This window comes from Dunckerocampus dactyliophorus, chromosome 12, assembly GCF_027744805.1.
Source record: "Dunckerocampus dactyliophorus isolate RoL2022-P2 chromosome 12, RoL_Ddac_1.1, whole genome shotgun sequence".
NCBI classification, from domain to species: domain Eukaryota; kingdom Metazoa; phylum Chordata; class Actinopteri; order Syngnathiformes; family Syngnathidae; genus Dunckerocampus; species Dunckerocampus dactyliophorus.
Window position 1 is genome coordinate 23,609,301 of NC_072830.1, and position 27,605 is coordinate 23,636,905.

Below are 27,605 nucleotides of genomic sequence, written 5' to 3' on the forward strand. Positions count from 1 at the left end.
ATCATAAATTCTTTTAAAAGTCCCCCCCTCTTCCCAAGTAATGTGAAAACACCATTTTAACAGGGTTTTGTGTGCACATATCTGTAGGAAATGGAAAGCTTAGTTTGTACTCACCATCTGCAGCTGAGGCGTGAGAGATGAGAGCAAAGAGCAGCGTGACCCACGGCCTCATGATGTTTCCTCTGCAGGACGAGAGGACAGAATGAGAAAGTAAAGCATGCGCCATGTGCTCCCAATCATTGGAAACACGTGTCAGTCGCCCTGCTTTTTTGTTTGCTTTGCAAGCGCTCTTTCACTCGGGCAAATAAACAGAGACAGAGAAAGGAGATCAATACAAGAGAAACATTCATGCAAGATGTTTTTGTGCTCTTACACAAGTACACTTTGTGGGTTGTAATAAGTTCACAATCTAAAACATTGACATATGACAAATACTTTCTACTGATGAGACTGGAATGTGGCCTGCAAAGTACTCGCATGCAACAAAACAGTGTTTGTAAGCTCAGTTTGCCATCAGGGCCTTCTTATAAGACACTTAAGACACTTTTATTGTTCATTTACTGAAAGCCTTCTAACACTTTCGACAGTCTGTTTGCTTTAATGGGTTAGCTGTAAAGGACTAACAACAGACCCCTCAAGATCATTAAAACGTTTGTGTTGATTGTCAGGTGATAAACAAGGGCAAATGTGCTCATCGTTTTATTCATTATTCATTTTATTTGATTGTAATTGTAATGTTTTACTTTATTCTAATTGTATTTTCATTTTCATTTATATAGTAACTGTAACTAGTAATTGTAATAGGTAACTATAACTTGTAATTGTAACTGTTACTTGTAATTTTTTTGTTTTTTGTTTTAACTGTATTTGGTTTCTTTATTGAAATCGTTATTATTTTTACTTTAAACTTGTGACTGGTAATTGTAACTCTAACTGGTAACTGTTTCTTGTATTTATTTATTTATTTTATGTATTTAATTTTTTTAATTGAAATGTTTTTATTGTTACTTTGTACTGGTAATTGTAACTCTTAACTAGTGCCTGTTACTTGTCATTTTTTAATGTTATATTTCAATTTCAGATTCAATCAATATATATGTATTTTATTCATTTTGTGATTTTTTTTTCATTTGATTTAATTAGTTTTTCATTTTTATTTTATTTGTTTTTTTAATTGTGTTCTTATTACATTTTTGTAACACACACACACACACACACACACACACATGCATACACTTCGGGGGGGGGGCGCAAAAAATGCTACCTATTTTCTAAATGGACAATTGTTAAAATTCTACTTAATGAGTTGCATCACAAACAAACACTGCCATTGCAATGAAGGACTGACGGCGGACACGTTCCCCATCCAGGGCGAGTTGACTCCACTGCCCTGGTTCTAACTGGTGATGACCACTCTTGACAGCTTTCATTCATCAGCTTGCGGGAGGAGCAATCACATTGACTTGTCTTTGTTGACGTGGATTATTTTCTGTTCATCTTTCGATTCTTTTCTATTACTCTTTTTCCGGACCGCCCATGAACAACAGAGGAAAGCCCTGAGGAAACTTCTTAAAAGCAGAACAAGACCATGAGTGTGATTATAATAAGAATTGGAAAGTTATTCGAGAGGGCCTTCGCACCCAATTAGTGACGTGAATTAGTGTATTTTCTGCTCCATCCAGCAGAGGGCCAGCTTTGTTTACAAGATGAACTACTGTATGTTGAGATGCGGGAGAAGGAGGGGCTGCTGGGTTGTATCCGGTAGCCGCAGGCTGTGCAAGTACAGACGACGCACGGGCGGTCCGATACAGCCAATTTTAGCATTCATCCGATACAAAGTGGTCAGTACCACCAATCGATACCTTCTATTTGACATCATCGAATGAGTTGGTGATTTTTGCCTTTCATTTGTTCATGATTGTAATCGCATTAAAAGGCAGGAAAACGATTTTAGGCAAACCAAAGTATTTGTTATGCATAATTTATATTTAATACGATTGAAGCCGATGTAACAATATATACAAAATAAGTTCTCGTTCAAATCCTTCAAGGTTCTCCTGAATAAACAAACGCGATAACTGAAAAATATCAATTCGATACGGTTTCTACCCCTTGGTATCGATACCATAGATAATTGGATCGACGTGCCCACTCTGGTGCAGACGGACGGAGCTGCTCCCTTGAGGACGGATGCTGCTGACGGATGCCGAATGAAGTGACAGCTTGTTTTTTTCTTGGCGTATTTTGTTGTTTATTTGGATGTGGTTTTGAGGGCGGTGAAGAAAGTAAAGATTTCGTCGTGTTTAAACCGTAAGACAGCAGCTTTTGTTTGCAATGAAGACAAAAGGAGCTGCTGTATGGTTGAACATATCATGTTAGAATTCTTAGAAGGTCTTGGAGGATCTCGGAGGATGGAGAGGTGATTATTTGATCGTTTCGGAGAGAGCTGTCACTCGGAGGCCTTGTTTGGAAACCAACTGACCGAACAGCATTAGATGCTCTTGTACACAAAGACGACCGCGGCCACCATTGCTTCCGCCGGTAGATGTTCTTGTCTCTGACGTTTTTCCTGTGGGGGATCTACCGGCATTGGACCACCATGTTCAGCTCAGACCGGCTCACAGTGCCGGACTACGTCAGCCGGCTCCAGCGAGGAAGGAGCGGTTCGGGGGGAGAGCAAAGACCGGTGTCTCCCGGGATCCACGCTGAAGTGCAGGCGGTTCTGGATACGTCACTCCCCGCCTTGCGCTCCGCCATCCAGCGGCTCAAATCCTCCAAGGGAACATCCGATTCCAATGAGACTCGCAGGGCCGTCGCGGAGATCTTCCAGCTGGTGGAGGAGGCCTGGGTCCTCCCCGGCGTTGGACGTCAGGTGGCCGAAGAGATCTGCAACAGGATACGGCTGGATGGAGGCCTGGAGCACCTGCTGCAGCTCCAACAAACACCTGCTGTGGAGATCACCTACGAGTCTGCTAAGCTACTGGAGCAGATACTGGTGTCAGAGAACAGGTACCGGCCAATACATTAGGTACACTTGCACAATCTAATGCCAATGCAACAGCTGCCTTTGTAAAGAATGCACACTTGCACATACTTCCACTCTTACAACTAATAGCATACGTTACGCAGGTTTAAGGCTTATTTTTAACCTTTACTTCATTATTTATTTCTCTTTTGCAAGTCAACGCTTGTAGAGGTTGTTTACACTGTATTGCATCACGTGAGCTATATTTGCAGCCCGGATTAATGCACACGCCGAAGGCTGTAGGGCACATATATAATTATAATAATAATACTAATGAACAGCAATTTGAACGCCCCACAAAAACCATTTCAACATAAACAGTTTCATTACGTCAATGAACCTCCCACGGACAATGTGGTCTCGTGGGATGTGGCGTAATGTTTCTCCGGGTATTTTACATACACATCTACACACCGTCGTGCCACAATATGATAGAGAACATTTATAGCATTCCAAGCGGAATGGTACAATAGTGAATAACATGCCGTGCCAACCAGCAATAAACACATAAGGAATGACACCAGGACAATATTATCAAGATGCTTTTGTAATACATTAGCTTTTTATTGCTAGTCCCACCCTGGTACACACGTGCTTCTGTCATTTTATTGGTTTGATTGACTCCCGTTCTTCCTCTCCACTATAGACTACTAGAAATACATGTTTAATGTCACGTTGTTCATTCCTACATGGGAAAGATCTATTTTGATTTTATGAGATTATGAAAAGTGCCTTTAAGGAGAAGAAAACCCAATACATGCGTAACTCCAGAAGCACTTCCTGTCCCTGTGCACCCCGGATATAAGAGAACATCCATGTCCTATGCTACTTATTCTGTTCAGTGTCATGGATGGAGTGGGAGCTGGAGCCTATCCTGACTGGGATATGTAGACCAAAATATTAGAAACAGCTGTCAGTATGCTGCACTACAATTATAAACCATGTTATGAAGTAGGTGATGATTTTAATCAAAAGTAAAGTTGTATTGTATCTCATTACATTGTGGCAAGCCAATCAGTAAATCAATGGAAACTAATTAGAGGATGCCCAGTGGGATACACTGTGGTCGTCGACAACCATGCATTGGTATTTGTAAAGACATCATACCACAGCCGACTCTCTCGACTCTCATGTGCCTTTAATGTGAAATCCTCTTGTTCAGCCAAACTGAGCGAGTGTACGCGGTGAAATAGAATATTTATCTCCACAGAGATTATGTAGCCCGCCTGGGACTGGGGGTCATCCTCAACCTGACTCGACAACAGGAGGATGCGCAGCTGGCTCGCAGCGTGTCAGGGATCTTGGAGCACATGTTCAAACACACAGAGGAGACGTCCGTCCACCTGATCACTAACGGCGCCCTGGATGCTCTCCTCTACTGGTGCAGAGGCACGGACCCCACCGTGCTGCGTCACTGTGCCGTGGCCTTGGCCAACTGCGCCATGTACGGAGGCCACCGCTGCCAGAGATGGATGATTGAGAAGCAGGCGGCCGAGTGGCTCTTTCCTCTGGCCTTCTCCAAAGAGGATGAACTCATCCGCTTCCACGCGTGCCTGGCTGTTACTGTTTTAGCGGCCAATAGGGAAATTGAAAAGGAGGTGGTGAAATCTGGCACCTTGGAGCTCGTGGAGCCCTTCATCGCATCGCTGGATCCAGACGACTTTGCTCGCAGTTTGTCAGACAGCGCCGACTGCATGCAGGGGAAGACGGCATCCGACCTGCAGCACCTCCTGCCGTTGCTGGATGGCACTCGACTGGAGGGCAAGTGCATCGCGGCCTTCTACCTCTGTGTTGAGACCAGCATCAAATCCCGTCAACGCAATACTAAGGTACACACACTGTCCACTCTCTGTCCACCATCTTTTGAGACCTTCTCACCCTTCTTTCCAGATTTTCCAAGAGATTGGAGCGGTACAAAGCCTAAAAAGAATTGTCATGTACTCCAGTAACGGCACAGCAAGTTCCCTGGCCAAGCGGGCGTTGAGAATGATGGGAGAGGAAGTACCCAAGCGTATTCTGTCAAGTGTGCCCAACTGGAAGACGTGCGAGGTGCAGACCTGGCTGCAGCAGGTCGGCTTCAGTACCTTCTGCGATCGCTTCCAGGTCAGTTTTTCTACTAATTCTGTTCATGACATCATCATTTGGCATATTTATTGATTTATTTGTCATTAACCAGGAGCTGCAGGTGGATGGAGACCTCCTGCTGAACATCACAGAGCAGGATCTGATTACGGACCTTGGCATGACTGCTGGCCTCTGCCGAAAAAGGCAAGTGAAACAAACTTTCCTGTGCAGGAACCGAGTAAAAGCAAAACCAGAACCGCACGTGCTTTACATCAGTGGTCCCTTTACATCAGTGGTTTCTGTGCGGCTCCGGGCCTTCATTGCTGATGTGTTGCATGACATCATATAATGATGGTTTTACTACCTATTTTCCCTAAAATATAAAAATTCTTTGGTGGTACTTCTGTATTGTCTTTGCTTCAGGTTCCTAAGAGACCTGCGCGTGCTAAAAACCTACGCCAACTACGCCACATGCGACCCACACAACATGGCCGACTGGTTGACGGAGGCAGACCCTCGTTTCCGTCAATACACCTACGGCCTCGTCCAGTCGGGAGTGGACCGCAACAACATCCAGAGCCTGACGGATCAGCAGCTCCTGAACGACTGCCACATACTCAACGGAGTCCACAGGGCCAAGATCTTGGCGGTGAGTCGTAAGCCGCTTAGACCCTGCAACACAGACGCCCAACCTGCAGGGCCTGATGTGTTCATCAGCTACCGCCGCACCACGGGATCACAACTGGCAAGGTCAGAACTACACCACAATAGTGGAGAACGTAAGTGACGCTTTGTTATAACTACAAGGACATTCCTCATTTCTTCGTCACCAAAAGCCTCCTGAAGGTGCACCTGCAGGTTCGGGGGTTCAGCGTCTTCATCGATGTGGAGAAGCTGGAGGCCGGGAAATTTGAGGACAAACTGATTCAAAGCGTCCAACGTGCACGGAACTTCATCCTGGTCCTGTCTGCCAACGCTCTGGACAAGTGCATGGGAGACACCGCGATGAAGGACTGGGTGCATAAGGTCAGATGACTGATTTTGGAGTATCTTTTCATATAAGTGCAGTGATTCAATTTAATCTCTTGATAGGAAATATTTTTGTATTATTTTTTGTGCACTTTACATTATTCATTTAGAATCAATGGGTGCACCAGATTTAGCATTCAGCTCATTTCCATCTGTAGTCTTTAGTCTGAATTTGTCTGCGTGTTTAATGACTGGAACTTGCAGGAAATAGTCACAGCCTTGGCGGGGAAGAAGAACATTGTTCCGGTCACAGACAATTTTGCTTGGCCTGACCCAATGTCTCTGCCAGAGGACATGAGATCAATTCTCAACTTCAATGGTATCAAGTAAGTAGCTATTATGTTCTCGACCAGTACACTCTCTCTGCTCTGCTCATACACTTATTCATGTTTGAGGAATACAAGCGACAACTGATCATGTTTGCCTATTGTGTACGGTACATCATATGTGCAAAATCGTGCCTTTTTTCTTGACACAGGTGGTCCCATGAATATCAGGAGGCCACAATTGAGAAGATCCTGCGCTTTCTTAAGGGAAACCAAGACCTACTGGATAGCTCCAAAGAGCAGAAGAAGAAATAAAAACATCCAGGTTGTAATAACTCCCAAATGACGCCAAAAATCTACCGAACTGGCCGGCAGTCTTCTCCTGCTCATCCCATGCGCATGTGACGCTAACCTGACCATGTTAAGACCACACTTGTGTGATGATATATTGCAAACAATACAATGAAGACTAAAAGAGGACTGCCCATAAAAGCTGTGACCCCTTAACCTTAATCGCTTCATACCGGTGAGGATGTGATATCAGGTACAGAATACGCCTTTTGTGTCTCAGGAACAGTAGACGGTTCAACATGCTCATACGTAAACTACTGTATACCCCAATCTCATGTCATTTAAGTTTACATAGCAATTTTTCATAATTATTTCTCATAATTCTTGCTATATATACACGGTGCATTGGACCCTGGCTTTGGAACTTGCACTAGGATGTCATGTCATCTGTGAAACTACTGATTCAGATTTAAGATTTGCTTCTATTCTCCACTGCGGTGGGTATTGATACTGAGCAAATATTAGTCGCCTGGGGGAGACGCATCGTCTGTGTATTTAACGTAAAGTGTAAAGGACTAAAATACATGTACAACAGAGAGAACACAAACAGGAAGCACAGGGACATAACACCTTAGGTGATGCAGAGAGGTGGGTAAGGGATTTCATCTTTGTCAAACGCCATCTTTTATTATTCAATAAAAGAACTGTAGCCTGACAAACACATTCTGTGCAGCATTTTTTTAAAATTTAAAAATGTAAGCCGTAAAGTGCATATCAAATGTATTATAAAAATTACATGCACTCTTTTGCAAGGTTTTAAGGTGATTCTACAGAATGAAAAGCATGTATCTCCAAAATTTGTCAGCGTTTTTCAGGGAAAGAAAAAAAACCCAATAAAAATGTATTTTCTTTTGTGTTTTGGCTCACAGAATCTGGAGAAGTATGCTTGTATTGAACAGCAACAACTGTTTTCCTAAAATATGATATAATAAATGCTACTGCTGTTACCAGTCTAAATAAAAGCGGGAAAGAGGCTAAATTCATATAAAAAAGTACAAGAAAAAACAAGTATAGATATATATATATATTGGGGGTGTCAAATTATTACTAATTTTAAATCAGATTAATCAGTTTTAAATGAAATAATCACGATTAATCACCATGATCAACTATGTCTTAAATATGCTCATTTTAACTGTATTTAATGAACAGAAAGTTCATTAAATACAGTAAAAATGAAAGATAAATGTCAGGACAGGATTATATACATTTGTATGTATTAACAGCTCCAAATGAACTGAATATGTCAGTCAAGCTAAAACATACCACACAAGTCTAAAAATCTGTTTGTCTAACACTCGTCTCTTTCATAGCAGCAGAACATTTGAACACTTTAAACGGTGTTACTACGAGCAATGAGGGGTTGCGTTCAAAGGCATCATGTAATTAAAGGTAAATTGAATTGTTTTCAGTGTATTTTCCAGCATCCCGTATTTTCACGACCATAAGGCGAGCTTAAAAGTCTTAAATTTTGTCCAAAATGGGTGTGGCGCCTTATAATGCGGCACGCCTCATGTGTGTACCGAGTTCCAAAATCTGTAAGTGTTGCTGTGTGACTTATGAGCGCTCCGCTCGACTGACTGGGAGCGTCTCCTGCCGACACGCTGCAAATTGTACTTCCGCAGTAAGAGTAACAAAGTGAGTGTGATAAGAATATCCACTTATTGATTTTCATTACATTTCTGTTTATTTAGACCACCCATACACGCATAATAAAGACGTTGTGATGTTTGGAGTGTCAGTGAAAGCATCTCGCGGTCTTGTCTTATGACAACGAAGAAGCGTTGTTGCAATGAATGGACTAGAGACGTGTTTGTTTGGAGTAGGAGAAACATATATGGTGTTGGAGCTGCACTGCTGTTGTGTTCAGGTAAGAATAAAGTATAAACTGTATGGCAAATATTAACACGTCAGACACTGAGTGCCTCTGTGAGGCGCTAGACTGTGCCGCCGTCTGTTGTCATAACAGAGAGCCGTGACTTACCATGATGCGTGTGGGTTAATTATGCTAAAACATTGAGCGTAATTAATGAAATATAATAGTTACCGCCATTAACACGGTATTTTTGACAGCCCTAATATATACTGTATACTGGCCCACCCTGTATATTATATGTGCTGTATACATGTACAAAGACGGTATTGACAGTATTGTAAAGTGTGTCCAGTGCCTTCAGATTGAAGAAAACAAGCAGATTAATCCAAACAAGCCGATATGCTGCATGACCTCTACACTTCCCTTAGTGCATTTTAAAGCTGATTTGGCAGCTCACAGTACTTCTAGGACGTGACCCTGAGTCATGTTTTGTTTTGCCTGTGTGCTTGGGGACTATCCAGTGTTGGACCATCTGCTTTGAGGAGGTCAGCAGGGGGTGGAGCTGTAACTCAGTAATCCCCAACTGCTGCTACTGGTCCCTTTTGGTCTGCTGTCAATTATTGACATCATCATGTATTCATGCGCACATATCTGAAATTAATATGTACCGCATGACATGTGCAAACAGTAAGTTAAGGATGTACCCAAGTATAAATTAACATTTTATAGCCCACTAATTAAAACACTGTACGTCTCCATTTAAAATGATGTTAGAAATTACCGTTGTACATTACAGTAACTTTTTACATATTTTTTTTTTTTACCTTGAGATTTAAAAAAGTAATTTAAACAATAACAGAGCAGTCACATCTACTGATTATTGCCAGTGCATGTGCTGATTGGACAGATTAAAATATGATTACTTAAATTGACATTTGTTTGTTTTTTTTAATTGAAAAAAATATAAAAAAAATTCATTAGCTGAGTAATGCTCTCAGGCACTTTTCACATATGTATAAATCAAAGGAATAAAATCCTAAAAACATCTTACAAATGCAACAACGATCTAGTTAAAAAGTTTTCCCTTCATTGTGCTTTTCCATGTTCAAGCATACTTTTTCGTGTAGTCAGTCACTAAATGGTTGATTCTTCCCACTTTCAAGTAAAACTGGGCATGATCACTCATCTATGGAATGCTCTCACACAAGAAGAGGAACCTCACATCTTTGCCATTGTGGAGGTCAGGATGCTGTGGAGTCACTTAGTTCTCTCCGCTCTAAACACCGCAGGCTCCTGGAGAGACAGTGGCATACATTTTCAACATACAGCTACGGCAGTCGACTTTTTTGCTTGATGTGTGGAGCAGAGTCTCTCAGTGAGACTCACCCAATTATTCCAGCGGGGACGAAGAGGATGATGGCAGCAAAGAGGAAAGCAAAGCCCTTCATGAAGTGCAGTGTGGCTGGGTAGAGGGCGTTGAAAAGACCACTACCCACCAGGAAACACAAGCTCTCCACACAGGCCACAGAGGAAAACAGTGCACCTGGCAGAGAAGCACACACTTACTGAGTGCAATTACATGACAAAGCAAATTGAACTTGGCAAGACACTTCCAAACTGCATATTCCTCATCATTATGTTGTTATGGTGACACACACCATGTGTACCTGTACAATAGCTGGAAACCGCGCGTGATGCGTGACTAGACTAACCTTGCTCAGACTGGCTCACCAGCTTGGACAGCTTGGACCGGAGCACAGGTGTAGCAGCCACAAAGAAGAACAACAGACCGTAACCTGTTGGTGGCCAAAGTCGACACATTTCAGATTACATAAACATTTGACGATGAATTGTAGATCAGATTTAAGTTGGGTTCAGGGTTTCTAACCTGCGAACATGAGTTTGGTGGTGTTGGCTACAACGAAAACCACCAGCCCAGTGATGTTGGAGGCCAGTCCAATGACAGCCACCCACGAGTCCTCTAGGCAATACTGCATGACCTTCAGCCCGAGCAGGCTGCTCAGGTAGGCCAGGTGTAGAGCTGCTGAGCCGTAGCCGATGAGGGTCGGCCCCCAGCACAGCGGCGGGCTCAGTTCGTACAAAACAAACAGCTCGCGGCTCCCCGTGTGCACGGTGACCACCAGGAAGAAGCAGAGCATATAGAGCCACAGCTTGCATCTCTGGAATCTTCCGCCACCCTCACAGCCTCCAGTGGAGAAAATGTGCCACACGGCCTTGTGATGGCGAGGGCTGAGAAGCTTGGCGCTCGGGTCTTTCACAACAGATTCGGGGACAAACAGGAAGGCATACAGAGCTGATGCCAGGCTAGTGGCCAAAACCAACCAGAAGGGGTTGATGTAACTGCAAACAGTAAAAAACACAAGATGGTGTGTGAACTGTACAAAAGGTTTACATAACAACATTCTAATTACCCTTGCATTCGCCTCCAATGCCCTCCAATGATGCTGGCAAACATCCCTGAAAGACCTATACAAGCCTCTAAGATCGCTACTCTGAAGGTGCGGGACTTTCTCTCGCTGGTATCCGCCACATACGCAAAGCACGCAGCCAAGATAGCATTGAAATCACCCAATAGTCCACTGAGCAGTCTGCCCACCAGGAAGTAGGCCACAGGCAGCTTCAGGTACATCACCACAAGATACACCACCACTTGTATAGCCAGGCCCAAGTTGGGAACGATGAGGACTGGCCTACGACCTGCAAAGTCGCTCCATGAACCCAGGAGCGGCACCACGAGCAAGCCTACAGAAAAGCCTGCTAGATTGATGTAGAGGTTCCAGTGCGCTGTCAGTTTTTCCACCTCCTGGAAGAAGAAATAATTTGCAACACATGCTTAAACATAGAACAAGTGAATATGAAGGTACATAGACTTGAGTAGAATAAGCATTTAATATACCTGCAGGGGGCACAGTGGAAACTATATGAGTAATACTTAACTCATTTATGCCTCCTAATTACAATGGATCTGTGCATGAAGGGAGCACAGTGGCCTAGTGGTTAGCACATCTGCCAGTCTGGAGACTCGGGTTTGACTCTCAGTTGGAACGTCTTCGTGTGGAATTTGCATGTTTCCTCGTGTTTGTGTGGGTTTTTTGTCCGGGTTGTCCCACAAAAATATGCATGTTTGGCTAATTGGAGACTCTAAACTTTCCGTAGGTGTGAATGTGAGCGTGAATAAATAATGATTTTAGATATGTTCCGCCTCTTGCCCAAGTTAGCTGGGATAGGCTCCAGCTCACCTATGACCCTCATGAGGGAAAGTGGTATAAAAAAGCTTTCCTGGCATGCAAATGGTAAAGTGTGTGTTTTTGACTGACATGATCAAGGGCTTTAAATGTATTTTATAGTGGCTGAAGTTTGCAGTAGTGTATAACTGCGCTATATCACACATCATACGAATAATACTGTAATTGTACCTTGCCCCTCTTGCCAATTAAGGTAATCAAATTAGTTAGAAATGCACCTTAGAATGATGCAGTGCAGTTGTGTATGACTGAAATGTTTTTTGTAAAGGCAAATATAGAATTTGAGGCAAAAAGCGATGTAGTTCCATGTGTACCTAATGAAGTGGCTGTTGAGTGTGTAATTGTGGTTAATTGGCGTCACCTTGTCCAGCTTAGCCTGTTAGCTTAAAGTCTGACATAGCACGACTCAAAATGTGCAGCTAATGCAACTAATGGAGCATAAGGTTGTGCATCAGCCAAACCACAGCTCGCTACACAGTTGTATTAAACAATAACAATTAAAAGTCTTCCAAATATACCTTCTGAAGAGCGTCGGGTTCAGCGGAGCTGTTTCCACACGCCGGCCTCTTGGAGGCGTTGTAGCCGAGGTCCTCACTGATTCTGTCCCACAGATACTGAGTGGACAGCGGTGCCTGGAGAACCACAGCAAACACTGACAGGAACATGACGGGCTCCACGGACACAGGCAGAGGGCAAGCAAATGGCGGCCCCACTAGCCCAGCGGTCAGTGGCGGCAAGGTGTCCTCTGTGTGGCCCAAGGAGGCCTTGGCGTCATCGTCTATGACAATAGATTTCGTCTCCTCCTCGCCGGGAAGGATAGCTGCTGTGTCCGGCTCGAACATGTTGACGCGTAACGAATAAACACTGTGAACTTGACTCACTTGCTGCCAACCTCTCTGTTAACACATTTCGACGAAGGTATTTGGTGCCTCTTTGTCTTTTGATGGTTAATGTAAAAAGTTAGTGGCGACCTTTCAAACGGCTTCACTGCTGGAATCAATTCAACAGGAAGCCAAGCTGTCAGTGGCAACCTGGCGACACCAACTGGACAAATGGGAGAATTACACTAATGTCTCGGCCGCAACATTAGGTATTCTGACAAGTTAATGGAATAAAACTTAATAGGAGTTTTTTCATGCATACATTTATTTGTGAAAAAGGCCCTACTACTGCTACTACGATTAGTAATAATACATAATTATACAATATACTATCACTTATTATTTACAGTATATCAATTTGTCTGACTAATGCTGATAATTGTGGTAGTTTGCAGTGGTGTTGCACCTGTAGTGCACCATGTAGAGAGCTGTCGCTAATATTTTCACTGGATGAGAGAAAAAAGTATATGATCAAAAACTAAGTCAATGACAGTGCCATTTAAAACTGAGTTTTATTGTAATGGCCTTGTCCTTGATCTTATTTGACAATGCTGTTGTATGTTGTGGCTGGTAATTGTAATAATGGCATCAAAAACAAGTATTTTGTGACTCCTAAAAAGATAATGTAAAACCAAATTGTATGCGATTGAGGGGGTTTCCAAAAAGCCACAAAAGTTAAAATGAAAAAAAAAAAATGTTAATCCCTTGTGAACATTGTCGGCCTGTGATTTTGTAGGTGGAACTCTGAGATATAAATCAACCAAGTTGGATGTGAATGCCAAATGGTTGTCCACAGGAAACACAAACTTGGAGGTAAGCGTTTACGCAGGATAGTGAAGGATTTTTAAATATATGTAATTAAAGGTCTGCTTTGCTGATCCAAGAAACAAGCTTCATAGTAGCAACTTGATGGCTTGACAATGACATAATTGAGTTTCTAACGAAGGCTGTGTTTTCCCAGCACCTTTCAGAATGCAGTAATTTGTCATTTGAAGTGCTTACACACCCTGTTCAGGCCAGCCCAATTAATGATTGCATAGTTAGCAGTGGAAACAGACATCAGCCGTTGTTATGCTTGAGCTTGTTTTGTGTGCAGTCAGTAAATAAAAGTGCATGTCACTGGATTGCTACACAGTTACTTAGTTCCTTGGCTGCTTTGGTAACATTCTAAACATATGCATGTCCTTCACTTTTCCAGCACAGACATTTTCAACACTTTCTGCATGTTCACAATTCTAAAGGCAAGCAAGTTGCATGTCAGATTCTCTGAGCATCCAACAAAGATTTTCACTGTTCCAAAGCAGGCAAGGCACACATGTAACATGACCCTTTTGCAAAGTAGGCCTGCCATACTTTCAGAATGTGCTCAATACAAGAATCCTCTGGCTTCTAATATGTGAATAATACTGCATTTGCTTGACTGTGGTTTTCTGGCCTGCAATCGGCATCTATCACTTCTTGCTGGTTTCAAAGTGTTATGAGGTCAGTGGAAAAGCACAGTTGACTTGAGGAAAAGTAGAGTGATAAGAAAATGTGGGATTATGAAACAGTGCATATTTCAGACTCTATAGTCAACCATTGTTAACACAATGACACCACAAGAATGTTGCCCTTCTTTTTCAACTAAAGGATCTGAACATCCCAGACTAAGTGGTAACATTATTATTAATTCAACTAGAGCAGGCGTTTACAAATTTTGGGACAGCGAGCCTCACCTCAGACCACTATCATCCACTCCTGATTAAAATTTTAAGACCAGTTGAAAAATTGCAAGAATTTACATTTTGCAGTGTTGGTTCTGAAGGAGGTTCTAAGTAGAGCCTCAAAATGCAAAAATGAAAAAAGGCAAATGAGACAAATAAAATTGAGTAGGCAATGTATTGCAAACAAACATTAAACTGAAATAGGCTGTTCATCAGCGGATCAAAAGTTTTAGACCATAGCTCAAAAAAACCTAAGCCCCCCCCACGTCCATTTTTGTAAACTTCCCTTGGCAGCCATCCCCAAATGTTCTCAACATGCAGGGAAACAGGCAAGAATGCCGTTATTCCTCTGGAAGAAGTTCTTTTTTCATGCGGGCATTAAGAAGTGCAGTGTTTTCCTGTCGAAAAACCCAGTCATTACCACACATACGAGGGCCTTCAGTCATGAAGGATGCCCCCTGCAACATCTCCACATAGGCAGTTGCCGTTTGACACCTCTGCACAACCTGAAACTCAGTTGTTCCACTGATAGAAAAAGCACCCTCCCCCCGTGCTTTGTGGAAAACATCTCAGGAGGGAGTTCCATTTTTTTGGGTCTCTGATACCCCTGGGTCCCTGACACCTTAAGAGTTGCGCTGAGCATTGAGTTGACAGGCTTTTAGCTCGATGACCACTGTTCTGGACGCTCATTCTGCGGGGCTGACTTGACCAGACGGCTTACGTTAAATATTTTAATGTCCACCCTCATTAAACCAATTTATCTCTTTAACATTGCTGAAGTTAGCTTAGCAGGATTAAAAAAGAAAAAACGTTTTTTTTATTTTTCTTGAGCTGCTGCCCCTACCCTGAAATCCTATGGCACCCCCCAGCGAAGGCACGTTTCATGCATGTTGAAAACTGCTTTTGTGGAAATATTTCCTCATACGAGGAAAAACACAGCATCTAAGCTCAGTTTAATGCATACTCAAATTTATGATACTTGAAAGACCAACAGGAGGGGGCAAAAGCACAAGTTTTTGTATGCAATCACAATGAAGTACCTCTGGTTGAGTTCAATTTGGATCCTTACGGTTCCAAAAAGAACCCTACTGATTTCTTGTACTCACAGCGCATTCTAGCCAATTGTTTGTTTTTGAAGTGTCACATAGTATCTGGTTTTATACTGATTTGCCATAACCATGTTTCATTGAGGAAATGTACTTCTGCAAGTGATTATATTTTACAATGTACATGTGAGGGACTTTGAGCTTGACAGCAATTAAACACAAACTCAGGGTTTTTGCATGTAATAAAACACGTTTTCACTTGTGCACGGCATGTACAGTATTTCAACATTGTGACCTTTCATTATTCCTGAAGTCTTTGCATATTTTTAACCAGTGCTCAATTGAGTCAAATCTGCGTCAGCACTTCGTAGTTGCACTTTCTTCCCAAGTAATTAGTCGGCAAGTGTTTTTTTTGTTTTTTTTTGAAAGTGTCATTGTGTGCCAAATGTTTATAGAGATAATTACAAAGCTTGCTGCCTTGCCTCTGCTCTCACCTGCATGCACACACTGTGTAAAAGGAGGAAGTGGATCTTGTTTGTCTGCATTTCTTCCTTGTGCAGAATGGACTGGGAATCACAACATTGTTGTTGGAAGGTACACCCACAAGAGCCATGTACAAGGCCATTAACCTTGCTATCTAATGGTACTTTGGCCTTACGTGTTCCCTCCGACTTGTCACTATAAAAAAAACAACTACTATCAAGTAGCTTTTGTTGGCTTTTTATTTCCGCTAGTCTTAAGTAATCTTGGTATGCATGATGCTGTATTGCTGCTTGTGTGCGGAAGATAACCCATGGCAAAAGATTTTCCCACCTCTCTTGCATTGATACAGGCTTTGCAGCGGCCTCTTCTAAGAGGCAAGATAACGATTAGTTTTCTTGACTTTATTGTCTCCAGCTCCTTATCTTGTCATCTGAAAACACATGGAAGCACACGCAACCCCCCCTTTCTCCTTTTTGAGGTTAATTTTTAATGTCTCTCAGGGTTAAGTGTACTGCTATTTAAACTGTGACCTCATATAATACCATCCTCTGTATAAAACAGTGGCGTCAACTAATCAATCTTTTTCTTGCCCACTGTCTGTTTCAATTCTGTGAATGTGTAGCACCGCTTCTACATCATGGCTGGATTTCTCTCGTGCTTGTGGAGGTATAGGAATTATATTGTGATAGTTCTCACACCGCTACTACTGCTGCCTCTGCCTCTTGTCGTCCCCACCTCGGTAAGAGTATGTCTGTCACATTTTGGGTTAATGGTGCTGACACGTTGTGCTTTGTGAGTGTATTTTACAATATCGTTGTACTGGATTTTCAATTAGACAATTAATGGCATTAATTCCATCCTATCAGTGTACCCTGATGTTACATTCTAAGCAATGTGCTAACTGTGCTGTATATGATTTCTGGTAGCTTCATCATACAGTTAAGATTATCTTCTAAGATAACAGCTATGTCAACTGTAGAGGTTTAGGTGTATGAAATTATGCTCATGTGACTTATGATGGCAGTTGCACGTGCAAGCAGCTCACAAGACACCTTTTCCCCTCGAGTGCTAATGTAATTCAGCAATTATGGAAGTTACACAAAGATGTGCTAATAAAAGAAAAGGAAAATAGAGACATAACGGAGAACCAGTTGTAGTTGATGACTGGTTCCAAATGGTCTGATCCGTCAAATTGTTTTTCCTTATGCCAACATGATTTCCACACTAATGTAGCAGCTGAAGCCGCAGGTCCAACATAACTGTAAGGTAAATCTGCACTGCTCCATATTTGAACACAAATAAGACGATTTTTCTTTTTCATGTTGCTCAAAACGTATTTTTGCACACGTCAAATTAAAAATGATGTTCAATTGATAATTGTGTCAGCCTCCTCTTGTGCCTCAAATTTAATTGCAATGGTTATTGTTCTACGTGGCTGTTTATCTTTAGGGCCTGACTGAGCTAATTGTGACGGGAGTGATCAAATCAAATCACGGATATATGTTGGTCATGTTTTATTGCTTTAATTGGCATTGAATTATACAGTAAATTATATAGTAAAATAAACTCAATAATTTTGCCGGCTTCAGTACATTGCCATGTGCATGGCAATATATTGTTTATTTTCCTTGTCTCCTGCCTCCTACAGGCAGGAAGCGAGTTCACTCTGTGCATTGGTTTCAGCACCTTAGCGCCTATGTTCCACAGAACAACGGCATGAATGGAGTGAGCCCTTTTGTCAGTCATACAGTAATTTTGTCTCAGTGGGTGGAGACGGGGCCGCTAGCATACACGCATAGAGTGCAGAAGAGTGTAGCTTCGTGAGGAGCAATGCAAGGTAATGAAGTAGAAATTAAATTAGTAGATAGCATTATATTGTCATGTGTTTTTTGTTGTCATTCATTCATTCATTTTCTAGGCCGCTTGTCCTCACTAGGGTCGTGGGGTGTGCTGGAGCCTATCCCACCTGCCTTTTGGCACAAGACAGGGCACACCCTGGACCAGTTGCCAGCCAATCGCAGGGCACATGTAGACAAACAACCATTCACACCACATTTATGGACAATTTCCAGTCACCAATTAACCTAACATGCATGTTTTGTTTGTTATGATTGACCCAAATGTATTTTATATTTAATACAAAGCAGTGCTTCAAAGTGCTGCCAGCCCCTTGTTGGCCTTGGAAAAACCATGTTTATATGATATAATTGGCTAATGCGGATGTACTTTGGTCAAGTATTAGTTTATGAAGAAATGTATGATGTCATTACAGGAGGCAAAATGTGGCTTTGTGATCATCTTGATGGCACTGTACTGGTGTACAGAGTGCATCCCTCTGGCTGCTACATCCCTGCTGCCAGTCATTCTGTTCCCCATGATGAAGATCATGGAGTCAGATGAGGTATCGCTACCTCTACATAGTCGGAACTCTTGTGCATCCAACAATCCATAGTTCGGTAACATTGTGTTCATTCTGACCCAGGTGTGTATCCAGTACTTAAAGGACTCCAACATGCTCTTCATTGGTGGCTTGCTGGTGGCCATCGCTGTTGAGCACTGGAACCTGCACAAAAGGATAGCCCTCCAGGTTCTGCTTCTTGTTGGGGTCAAACCTTCGCTGTAAGACCAGTTGTCCTAGAGCACCGTAGAAGTACGGTACAGTTTCACCTGCAGTCATGAATTGGTTTCGTCGTCTTTCCAGCCTGATGATCGGCTTCATGGGCACCACGGCCTTCCTGTCTATGTGGATCAGTAATACAGCCTCCACGGCCATGATGCTGCCTATCGCCAACGCCGTGCTGCAGCAGCTCAATGATTCTGAAGCTAATGCCGAAGAGAGAGCTTATGACCTCAGTGCCAAGGATGGCCTGGAGAACCAGAGCTTTGAGATGAGTGATGGCAATGACTGCAAGGAACTCCAACTTAAGGGCAGCACCATCAGCATGGGTGAGCGTTACCCTAAGACAGTTTGCTAAAGAGAGTACTTGTCATTGGTTAGTAATACCCTTCTCTTTTGGTGTCTTTTTAGATGCAGTCGTCATGGATGAGGCAGAAAATGATGCGTCAAGTAGGTTTTTAATTTGTTTTTGGTAATATGGGGGTAGATGGATGTAATTATGGCTTGGAGGCAGGCAAATTATTAGCATTAGGGATGTCTGAAAATATCGTCCGACCGACTCATATCAGTAAGGCAAATCAAGTTTATTTATAGTGCACAATTCATACACAACGTAATTCAAAGTGCTTTACAGGGAATAAGGTTAAAACCACTTCATAAAATCATCTCTTAACTCTGGGCACCTGCAGAAGACCACTACCTGAGCTTCTCAGAGCTCCAGATGAGAGACTTGTACACAAGCAGAGCTGTTTTAAAGTCTGTTCCCTGAGTGACAGGAAGCCGGTGCAGTGACCTGAGTACTGGACTAATATGGTCATATTTCCTGGTTCTAGTCAGGGCTCGAGCAGCAGCATCCTGGATGTACTGCAGCTGTTTCACAGCTCGTTTAATGAGTCCGGTGAGAAGGCTGTTAGAGAAGTCTAGCCTGCTGGAGACAAAGGCATGGGTTAGTCTCTCTAAATCTGACTTAGACACTATTCCCTTGATTTTGGCAATGTTTTTTAGGTGGTAAAAAGCTGATGATGTTATTGATTTAATGTGGCTGTTAAATTTCAGATCTGAGTCCATTATCACCCGTAGATTTCTAACCTGGTGATTAGGTTTTAGAGAAAGAGTCTTAAGGTGACTGATAACACGTCTCTTTGTTTGTGTGGGCCAAAGACAATGATTTCAGTTTTGTCTGAGTTTAGCTGAACAAAGTTGTTTAGCATCCACACACTGATCTGTTTGATGCAGTGACAAAGTACTGTAAATCTGCAGGGCCATGTTCACCGTAGATCTGAGTGTCGTCTGCATAGTTGTGGTACGACACATTGCAGCTGCATATTAGCTGGCCTAAAGGAAGCATGTACAAATTGAACAATAGGGGTCCCAGTACTGACCCCTGGGGAACACCACAGGTCATAGCCATTTGGTCTGCGACACAGTTACCAATTCCAACAAAGTACTTCCTGTCCTCCAGATAGGACTTCAGCCAGTTTAGAGCAGTACCAGTTTTCTAACATTTGTAATAGGATCACATGGTCAACTGTGTCAAAGGCAGCGCTCAGGTCTAGCAGAACTAAAAGTGAGACTTGTTCAGACGGATATCATTTGTCACCTTGATCAGAGCTCTCTCAGTGCTGTGGTGGGGCCTAAAGCCTGATTGGAAAGTATCAAACACATTGTTAGGGAGGAGAAAATCACTGGTACTGTTTTTTTCTGCCGATATGAGGGTGCAAGTGATGACATACTCCACACAGCAACAAGCTTGGTAGCTCAGTTTGTCCGTGGTCTGGTATTATTTCCAAGTTTCGCCTTTGGAGCATGAATATGCAATTTGCAATTATTGTAAAGCGCTGCGAGGGGGGAGTAGGGGGTCTTACTTTAGTACGATAATTTTTTTCAGATAGCGTACCTGCACCAAAGTCAGTTTCGTACTTTGCACCTTGTTCTTGCAGATGTTTGTGCCACATAGAAATATGCAGCTTTCCACATTGTAACATATCAGCATTATTTAATTGGATTCTTATTTGTGAATGTATTTATTTATTTTGTGCTGTTTAAATGTAACAAGACAAAGCATGTCCTCCATTGCAAAATATACAAAAATAACTTCAATTCAACAGTGAATTTTTAGATTTGATAAGAAAATTAATTATTATATGTGTATGTACACACTCACAGATCTAAACATTAGGTACAAGCTTATGAAATCCAATACAGAACGTTTATAAAAAAAAAAGTCTTTTATGCTGTTTGACTGACACCGATGGAAAAGTGCTGATCTGTATTTTAGAAAAGAGTCATAATTTTTTAATTCTCACATCAGACAGTGCAAGAATGTTCCACTGAAACTTTTCCTCTGAACCTCCGCTGTCTTCGTCCAGAGGGTGGTGTGAGTAGCCCAGGGACAATGGACCAGCGTAGAATCAAGCGAGAGCAGAGGTACATGAACCTGACCAAAGGCATGAGTCTCAGTGTGTGTTACGCTGCAAGCATCGGAGGCACAGCTACCCTCACTGGAACCACACCCAATGTCATCCTGAAAGGCCAGATTGATAAGTATGCACTAGCATGATACGACATGCACATTCAATACATCCAATTTGTTGGTTTTCAAATGGAAACATTCCACTTTTGAGGTTTCATTGTGTCTCTCAATATTACATTGCATTATTTTGAAATGGTACAGTTTGTGTTATGCCCATTGCTATTCCTTGGTTGCAATGTATGACTTCAACTAACCAATCAGGGGACAGCAGTGTAGCTCCACAGATCAAGTTTATAAAGAGCTTTGAGGTGACACCATAACCAGACCATGTTTTTCTGTCAATCGTTCAATATTTCCCAACCAATAAGTGAAAGCCCTGAGAAACCAACATATTGCCCGTCTTCATTTGGAACCAAGCGGATGTCTTATAAAAACATTATTTTCATGCATGGGTTGTAAAAGCTTCTCTCTCAGTATTACGTTAAAGTTACGTTAAAGGTTCAATGCTCCACTCATGTACAGTATGTACTGTATGTTATGTACTTTGAACTATTATGTATCATCTTCATCCACAGACTATATCCAGACAATGGTGGCATAATCAATTTCGCCAGCTGGTTTGGCTTTGCATTCCCCAACATGATTCTAATGCTGGCATTGGCTTGGCTTTGGCTGCAGCTGATGTTTTTGGGCCTGAAGTAAGCCACCATCTTGTAGTCTTTTATAAGCCATGTGACCATTACGAAGTCGCTTATTGTCACTGTGCTGTACTCTTCCAGCTTCAGACAATCATTTGGATGTGGAAATAAAAGTGCAGGTGACAAAGAGGCCTACCAGGTAATCAAAGATGAGTACAAAAAGTTGGGCAAGATGAGCTTCGCTGAGGCCAGTGTGCTGGTTATCTTCACGCTGCTGGTTCTTCTGTGGTTTACCAGGGAGCCTGGCTTCATACCAGGCTGGGCCACTGTTCTCTTCAACCAAAAAAAAATGTGAGTACAACCAGCGCTCTTGATCAGTACCAGAAATGGTATCGATGAAGTCTTCATCGGGTACTTCATACGACTTAGTGGAAGTCTTTGTACCTTTTCCACGGCCAAAAATTGTGTCTAAGCTGTAATATCCACCTGCCAGTCTACAAAAACAGAACCTTCGAGACAGGGCTGTCCAAAGTTTGGCCCTGGAGCCGTTTGCAGCCTAGAAAGTTTTTTTTTTATTGGCATATTTAAAAAGAATACTGCCTGCATCAGAACATTACGATGGAGGACTAGGGCCACAATAAAATGAAAAAAGCCCACAAACAAGATATCAAACTAGATCCTTCGTTTATCACGGGTCCAGAATCAACCGTGATAAGTGAATTTCCGCAAAGTAGGATTCCTTATTCATAAATGATTAGAAACAAATTTTGTAGATAGAACGTAGGAAACCTGGTTATGACCTTCTAAATATTGTTTTTAACAGTACTAGAGCCATCTAGACATGAACTAACTGCCCTGTAGTCACCTTTACACACACATTGCCCAATATAGTCGAGATAGTAAGAGTAAATAAGCCATTTAAGATATAATTAAGACTCGTGCTTGTGTGTTGCTCTAAATGAGTGAGAGGCGGACAGGAAGTAACATTGAGGGTTCAGAGTTGAGTTTCAGCTTGCTGTGGGTTACAGCAGCTAACAGTAGCCCGTGTTTTTACTAGGGATTTTTATTGAGCCTGTTGTGAGATAATTCAAACCTGCAATAAGTGCCTGTATGTACATTTACTTCAATATGCATATTTCTTGACTAATAATGGGCCATATTCTGTTTTTATACATCCCTTTATGGAAGCTGTTACACACAAGACTGAAATGATCATGTGAAACATATTTATTTTTTTGTGTGGTTGCTTTTATTTTAATTGTCTTTTGAGGTTTGATCTAATGGCCTATGTTAACTCTACATGTTCTCCCTATTAATGATTCATATTTCAAGCAGACATTTTTTCCCCTGTTTTTACTCATCAGGTACGTGACAGATGGCACCGTGGCCGTATTATTGTCATCACTGTTCTTCTGCATCCCCTCCAAATTTCCCAGATGGGGCAGGAGATCTGATGACGGTAGGCTAGCCATGTTATCTAATATGTGTAAAATATAAAAGGCGCATTGACAGCCTTAGTAGTTGACAACAATGGCCGCACGGTGGCCTAGTGGTTAGCATGTTGGCACACAGTCAGGAGATCGGGAAGATCTGGGTTGGAATCTCCGTTGGGCATCTCTGTGTGGAGTTTGCATGTTCTCCCCGTGCGTGCGTGGGTTTTCTCCGGGTACTCTGGTTTCCTCCCACATTCCAAAAACATGCATGTTAGGTTAACTGGCGACTCTAAATATGAATATGAGAGTGAATGGTTGTTTGTCTATATGTGCCCTGCGATTGGCTGGCGACCAGTCCAGGGTGTATCCCGCCTCTTGCTCGAAGTAAGCTGGGATAGGCTCCAGCATGCCCGTGACCCTGGTGAGGAAATAGAAAATAGATGGATGGTAGTTGATAATTATGCTTATATTGTTTTATACTCACATCAAACCAGTGGTTTTCAATTATTTTCTGTCATGGAGAGAATTTTTTTTTTTCACGCTCCCCCGATACACCAGGGTTTTGCAAACTATGGGCCGGGTGTGGCCCCCGACCCAAAGGCCTCAAAGGGTTAAAGCGCTTCTGAAAAAATGGACACGAGCACATGTAGAAGATTGTCTGACACTTTTACAGATAAAATAAGACAAATCATCCAAGGTGGACTGTTAGAATTCTAAGCGTAAAAAAGTGTGCGCGTATCAAATATATGGTCTGGCCCCCTCAGGCCAATTTTGTTAACTCAATGCGGCCCGCGAGTCAAAAAGTTTGCCCACCCCTGGGATAGACTGTACAAACCACTGTATGAGATGCTGGCACCAGCATTACTCAAGCATGAATAAAGACACTAACAGACCTGCCAACCTATAAGAAGTATTTAGAAGCCCCAGTATTTAAGAATCACTTCATTAACCTGTTAAATGAGTTCATGCTAGAACCGTAGAACTCTGTTAGCTCAGTGCCTGGTGAGTGACATTTCCAGCAGGTTTCGTCACGTGAAGAAGTGTTGAGTTTTACAGTCGTTGTCTGTCCTCACCTTCTTGGAATGATAACACGTAAAGATACCGCCAGTAACTTTTACTGCCTGTTAGTAAAGACATTTAGCTGATTCTGTGTTTTCAAATACGCCTTATCGGATCTCCTTCCTGACTCGTAGCCTGATATCTTCAAGGTCAAGTTTAGACAACTGTACACGATTCTCTTTCACACAAAATTGCTTATACATGAATAAATAAATCTGGTCTTCGCCAACTCAGATGGAACGTGCGGGATCTTACCTGTGGCTGCTTTTGCCCACAGAAAGGTGACACATGATTACTGCACAAGCACTTTAAGAGGGATGCGGGCTTTGAGGTGCCGCTGTCTGTTTCCCACTTTGCAACATGGAAAAATAGAAGCACACATGATGTTCCAACGCCAGTCGCTCTTTTCCTTTTACAAGTTTATGACATTTCAGAAACTATGCATGTTATCTATGAAAACCCTTTTTTACAGTTGGGGTTAGATATACTGTAGCTACTCACCATATCAAAGGCATTAAGCTTCCAACCTGTTTTATATGATCTCTGTTAAAATAGAGGGCCCCGCTGAAGCTCCATCTCCACTGCTAACTTGGGATATCGTCCACGAAAAGATGCCTTGGGGCATCATTTTGCTCCTGGGAGGAGGCTTTGCTTTGGCCCACGGCAGTGAGGTAATAGATAAGATAAGATAAGATGTGAATGCAATTCTTTCCTCAAATGTTTGGACACACTTGTGTTTTCTTCTCTCTGGCTAAAGATATCTGGACTATCCAAATGGTTGGGGGAAAGTCTCATACCGCTGCAGAGCATCCCCCCCTTTGCCATCTCCATTGTGTTGTGTCTGCTGGTGGCCATGTTCACCGAATGTTCCAGCAACACCGCCACCGCCACTTTGTTTCTACCAATACTCGGCGCCATGGTGAGACACGCAGCACTCCAAGATTCATATTTTACTCAACTCAACATTTTCTTCCAAGTCTTGGTGTTTCAGACCTCCATTGTTGTCCGTACAATTTTATTCACACCATAGTGGGCGAATATTTAACCAATATTTAACATCAATTCCTTCTCCATGTACTTCTCCAGGCAACAGCCATTAAGATCCATCCACTGTATGTGATGTTCCCCTGTGCCATTGCTACCTCCCTGGCTTTCATGCTGCCTGTAGCAACACCCCCCAATGCTATTGCTTTCTCCTATGGCAACCTCAAAGTCATGGACATGGTGAGACCATACACAACATTGTCTAACCGTGTGTGTGTGTATTGACAAGCATACACTGCTTTGGATGGAGAGTAGGGGTGGTATTGATCAAATACCAACTAAAAACAGGGAAAACAGGGAAACAGGGAAAAACAGGATCGTCGACACCAATAGCTTTTTACTTGAAAATATTTAATTTAATTAATATTCATCCATCCATTTTCTATACCGCTTCGTCCTCATTAGGGTCGCGGGGGCATGCTGGAGCCTATCCCAGCTGACTTCGGGCGACAGGCGGGGTACACCCTGGACTGGTCGCCAGCCAATCGCAGGGCACATATAGACAAACAACCATTCACACTCACATTCATACCTATGGACAATTTAGAGTCACCAATTAACCTCACCTGCATGTTTTTTGGGAATGTGGGAGGAAGCCGGAGTACCCGGAGAAAACCCACGCGCACACGGGGAGAACATGCAAACTCCACACAGAAATGCCCAAGGGAGAATCGAACCCAGGTCTTCCCGATCTCCAGGCTGTTTCTGTATTGGCCAACGTGCGAACCACTAGACCACCGTGCGGCCTAATTAATATTCATTGCCTTTAATTAGTTTATCAAACAATTGAACCAACAAAATGTTTATCAACAAACCTATTTGTGAACAGTATATTAATAAAATATAAGACAATGTAACAATATATAAAAAAAAATACCAGTATCCCCTCATTCCCTTTTAATTGCATGCAGATCTTTGAGCAAAATACAATCAGGAGTGCAACATAATTAAACAAAAGCACCTGTGTCCAAGAAGTTATTCCCCGAGTTTGTAAACAATATCAACAATGTAAGTATATGAACAACACAACAAAAAAAAACATCGAAGAGAACTGAAGAACATTAATATCATCACGGTAGTCTTGATGCAATAATGATAATCAGTGTTTGGATCGATCCACCCACTTGCTGGTGGACGGATCAGGAATCCAATTTTGGAGATAAGCAGCTTACATTAATCCTATGTCTGATCATATCATATCTATTTTTATACACAAATTGTCCTGAATATTAGAGTGTAAAGTGAACTCACACTGATATATAAAAGCAATGTGCAGTACCCACAACGTTAGGCGCACCTGCACAATCTAACAGTAGCTATTACAAGATGTGTCTTTCATGATTATAATGCTCCACAGATTGGTTTTAATGTAACAATATGGTCATTATGGCAGTGGCCATACTTCATAGAAATACACACCGCTTGGAATAGTCCAGTATTTAGCATTGCTTTGCCCATTCAACTTCATTGTTTGTTTTCAGGCCAAGGCTGGATTCATCCTGAACTTGCTTGGAGTCGTCACCATCAACATTGCTATTAACACGTGGGGTGTGGCCATGTTCCAGCTCAACACATTCCCCAGTTGGGCAAATGTTACTAAAAATCCTTAACTTCTTGACCACCGAGAAAAAAATACACCAGCAAATGGATGATCAATGTCTGATCAATAGAGCTCATGGAACACTTCAGCCACTCAAAGCCAAATGGACGTATTGCCTGTGAACACTGAAGCTCCGTTTTCAAACGCTTTTCACTCAAATGAGCTCAATTCATTGGAAGAAATCAGGATCTGCAGAGTTTGTCATGCAGGTTACAACTTGATGCTACTCAAGTCTTAAATAAAATGTTAGTACAGTATTGCACCCACAAGCTGATGCAACCTTCCTGTTATGAGACGTGTCCTCTTACCTTAGCTACTCCTGCACAGCCTAATGAGACCCAATACAGGAGCTGTGGAAAAAAAGTTGTTTTTTATCAAAAATATGTTAATTCAACAATGTTTTTTTTTATTGTGCTTCCAGTGCTGTAGCGCTGTGCTGTCATGCTGACAGGTGTTTCTTAAATGTTGGTTAGTCTTCATGAGAGGGGCATAATGTTAGAAACTAGGGATGCTCCGATCAGGGTTTTATGCTGCTGATACCGATACCGATCATAAGTGAAATTGGCCAATACTGATTAGATAAATTAAGTGTACATTTTTAAATTAACTATTTGCGATATCAGGGGCCACCAATGTTTTTTTCTTGTGAGAGCTACTTTTACAAAATGACAATGGTCAAGAGCCGCTCTATTTTCAACATTTATTTTCATAGCTGATCTCAACCACAACAAAGCCAATGTGCTTGTTTTACCAGAACATGAACAAAATGCTGGTTTTTCTTTCGAGTGTTCTCACTTTATTAACTGAAAAC

The 27,605-nt window shown here is 42.2% G+C and overlaps 5 protein-coding genes across 7 annotated transcripts in view; 3 read left to right on the forward strand and 2 right to left on the reverse strand.

The window, feature by feature from the left end:
- The window catches only part of scarf1 (scavenger receptor class F, member 1), a 19,215-nt gene extending 17,979 nt beyond the window's left edge, over nt 1–1,236 (forward strand). Inside the window, exon 12 of the mRNA XM_054793730.1 lies at nt 88–1,236. Within this exon, the coding sequence (XP_054649705.1) occupies nt 88–141 (54 nt within the window). The 3' untranslated portion in view covers nt 142–1,236. The remainder of the gene's footprint in view (nt 1–87) is intronic.
- vtna (vitronectin a) overlaps nt 1–9,844 on the reverse strand; it is a 16,402-nt gene extending 6,558 nt beyond the window's left edge. For 2 of the 3 annotated variants that reach the window (XM_054793734.1, XM_054793733.1), the window contains exon 1: nt 115–374. In XM_054793734.1, coding sequence (XP_054649709.1) covers nt 115–226 — 112 coding nt within the window. In that variant the 5' untranslated portion in view covers nt 227–374. Of the gene's footprint in view, nt 1–114; nt 375–9,773 lie in introns of those variants that run through there. The other variant, XM_054793735.1, reaches the window with a different exon arrangement.
- sarm1 (sterile alpha and TIR motif containing 1) lies at nt 1,355–8,472 on the forward strand. Its single transcript, XM_054793731.1, has 8 exons — nt 1,355–3,009; nt 4,236–4,854; nt 4,916–5,128; nt 5,202–5,293; nt 5,513–5,839; nt 5,926–6,115; nt 6,323–6,444; nt 6,597–8,472. The coding sequence occupies exons 1-8, from the start codon at nt 2,546–2,548 to the stop codon at nt 6,697–6,699; spliced, it is 2,130 nt and encodes a 709-aa protein (XP_054649706.1). The 5' UTR covers nt 1,355–2,545; the 3' UTR covers nt 6,700–8,472.
- Nucleotides 3,000–12,829, reverse strand: slc46a1 (solute carrier family 46 member 1). Its single transcript, XM_054793737.1, has 6 exons — nt 12,336–12,829; nt 10,984–11,375; nt 10,440–10,912; nt 10,264–10,347; nt 9,938–10,094; nt 3,000–9,844 (listed from the first exon to the last, which is right to left on the reverse strand). Exons 1-6 carry the CDS (start codon nt 12,657–12,659, stop codon nt 9,793–9,795), a joined length of 1,482 nt encoding a protein of 493 aa, XP_054649712.1. The 5' UTR covers nt 12,660–12,829; the 3' UTR covers nt 3,000–9,792.
- A 3,738-nt stretch (nt 12,830–16,567) lies between these two features.
- LOC129190927 (solute carrier family 13 member 2-like) lies at nt 16,568–27,512 on the forward strand. The gene is made up of 12 exons (XM_054793736.1): nt 16,568–16,669; nt 18,203–18,331; nt 18,413–18,549; nt 18,632–18,876; nt 20,917–21,091; nt 21,596–21,718; nt 21,800–22,009; nt 23,023–23,117; nt 24,706–24,821; nt 24,908–25,069; nt 25,237–25,374; nt 26,676–27,512. Exons 1-12 carry the CDS (start codon nt 16,568–16,570, stop codon nt 26,802–26,804), a joined length of 1,761 nt encoding a protein of 586 aa, XP_054649711.1. The 3' UTR covers nt 26,805–27,512.
- Nucleotides 27,513–27,605: the final 93 nt, after the last annotated feature.

Excerpts from the sequence above, each read along its gene's own strand:
- sarm1 (XM_054793731.1), top strand. The coding sequence starts at position 2,546 with ATGTTCTTGTCTCTGACGTTTTTCCTGTGGGGGATCTACCGGCATTGG. Across the intron at positions 4,855-4,915 it reads CCCGTCAACGCAATACTAAG|ATTTTCCAAGAGATTGGAGC; the intron begins GTACACACACTG and ends CCTTCTTTCCAG. Across the intron at positions 6,445-6,596 it reads CTCAACTTCAATGGTATCAA|GTGGTCCCATGAATATCAGG; the intron begins GTAAGTAGCTAT and ends TTCTTGACACAG.
- LOC129190927 (XM_054793736.1), top strand. The coding sequence starts at position 16,568 with ATGGCTGGATTTCTCTCGTGCTTGTGGAGGTATAGGAATTATATTGTG. Across the intron at positions 16,670-18,202 it reads CTCTTGTCGTCCCCACCTCG|GAGGCAAAATGTGGCTTTGT; the intron begins GTAAGAGTATGT and ends ATGTCATTACAG. Across the intron at positions 18,550-18,631 it reads GTTGGGGTCAAACCTTCGCT|CCTGATGATCGGCTTCATGG; the intron begins GTAAGACCAGTT and ends TCGTCTTTCCAG.
- slc46a1 (XM_054793737.1), bottom strand. The coding sequence starts at position 12,659 with ATGTTCGAGCCGGACACAGCAGCTATCCTTCCCGGCGAGGAGGAGACG. Across the intron at positions 10,348-10,439 it reads CACCAAACTCATGTTCGCAG|GTTACGGTCTGTTGTTCTTC; the intron begins GTTAGAAACCCT and ends GGCCACCAACAG. Across the intron at positions 10,095-10,263 it reads GGTGAGCCAGTCTGAGCAAG|GTGCACTGTTTTCCTCTGTG; the intron begins GTTAGTCTAGTC and ends CTTCTCTGCCAG.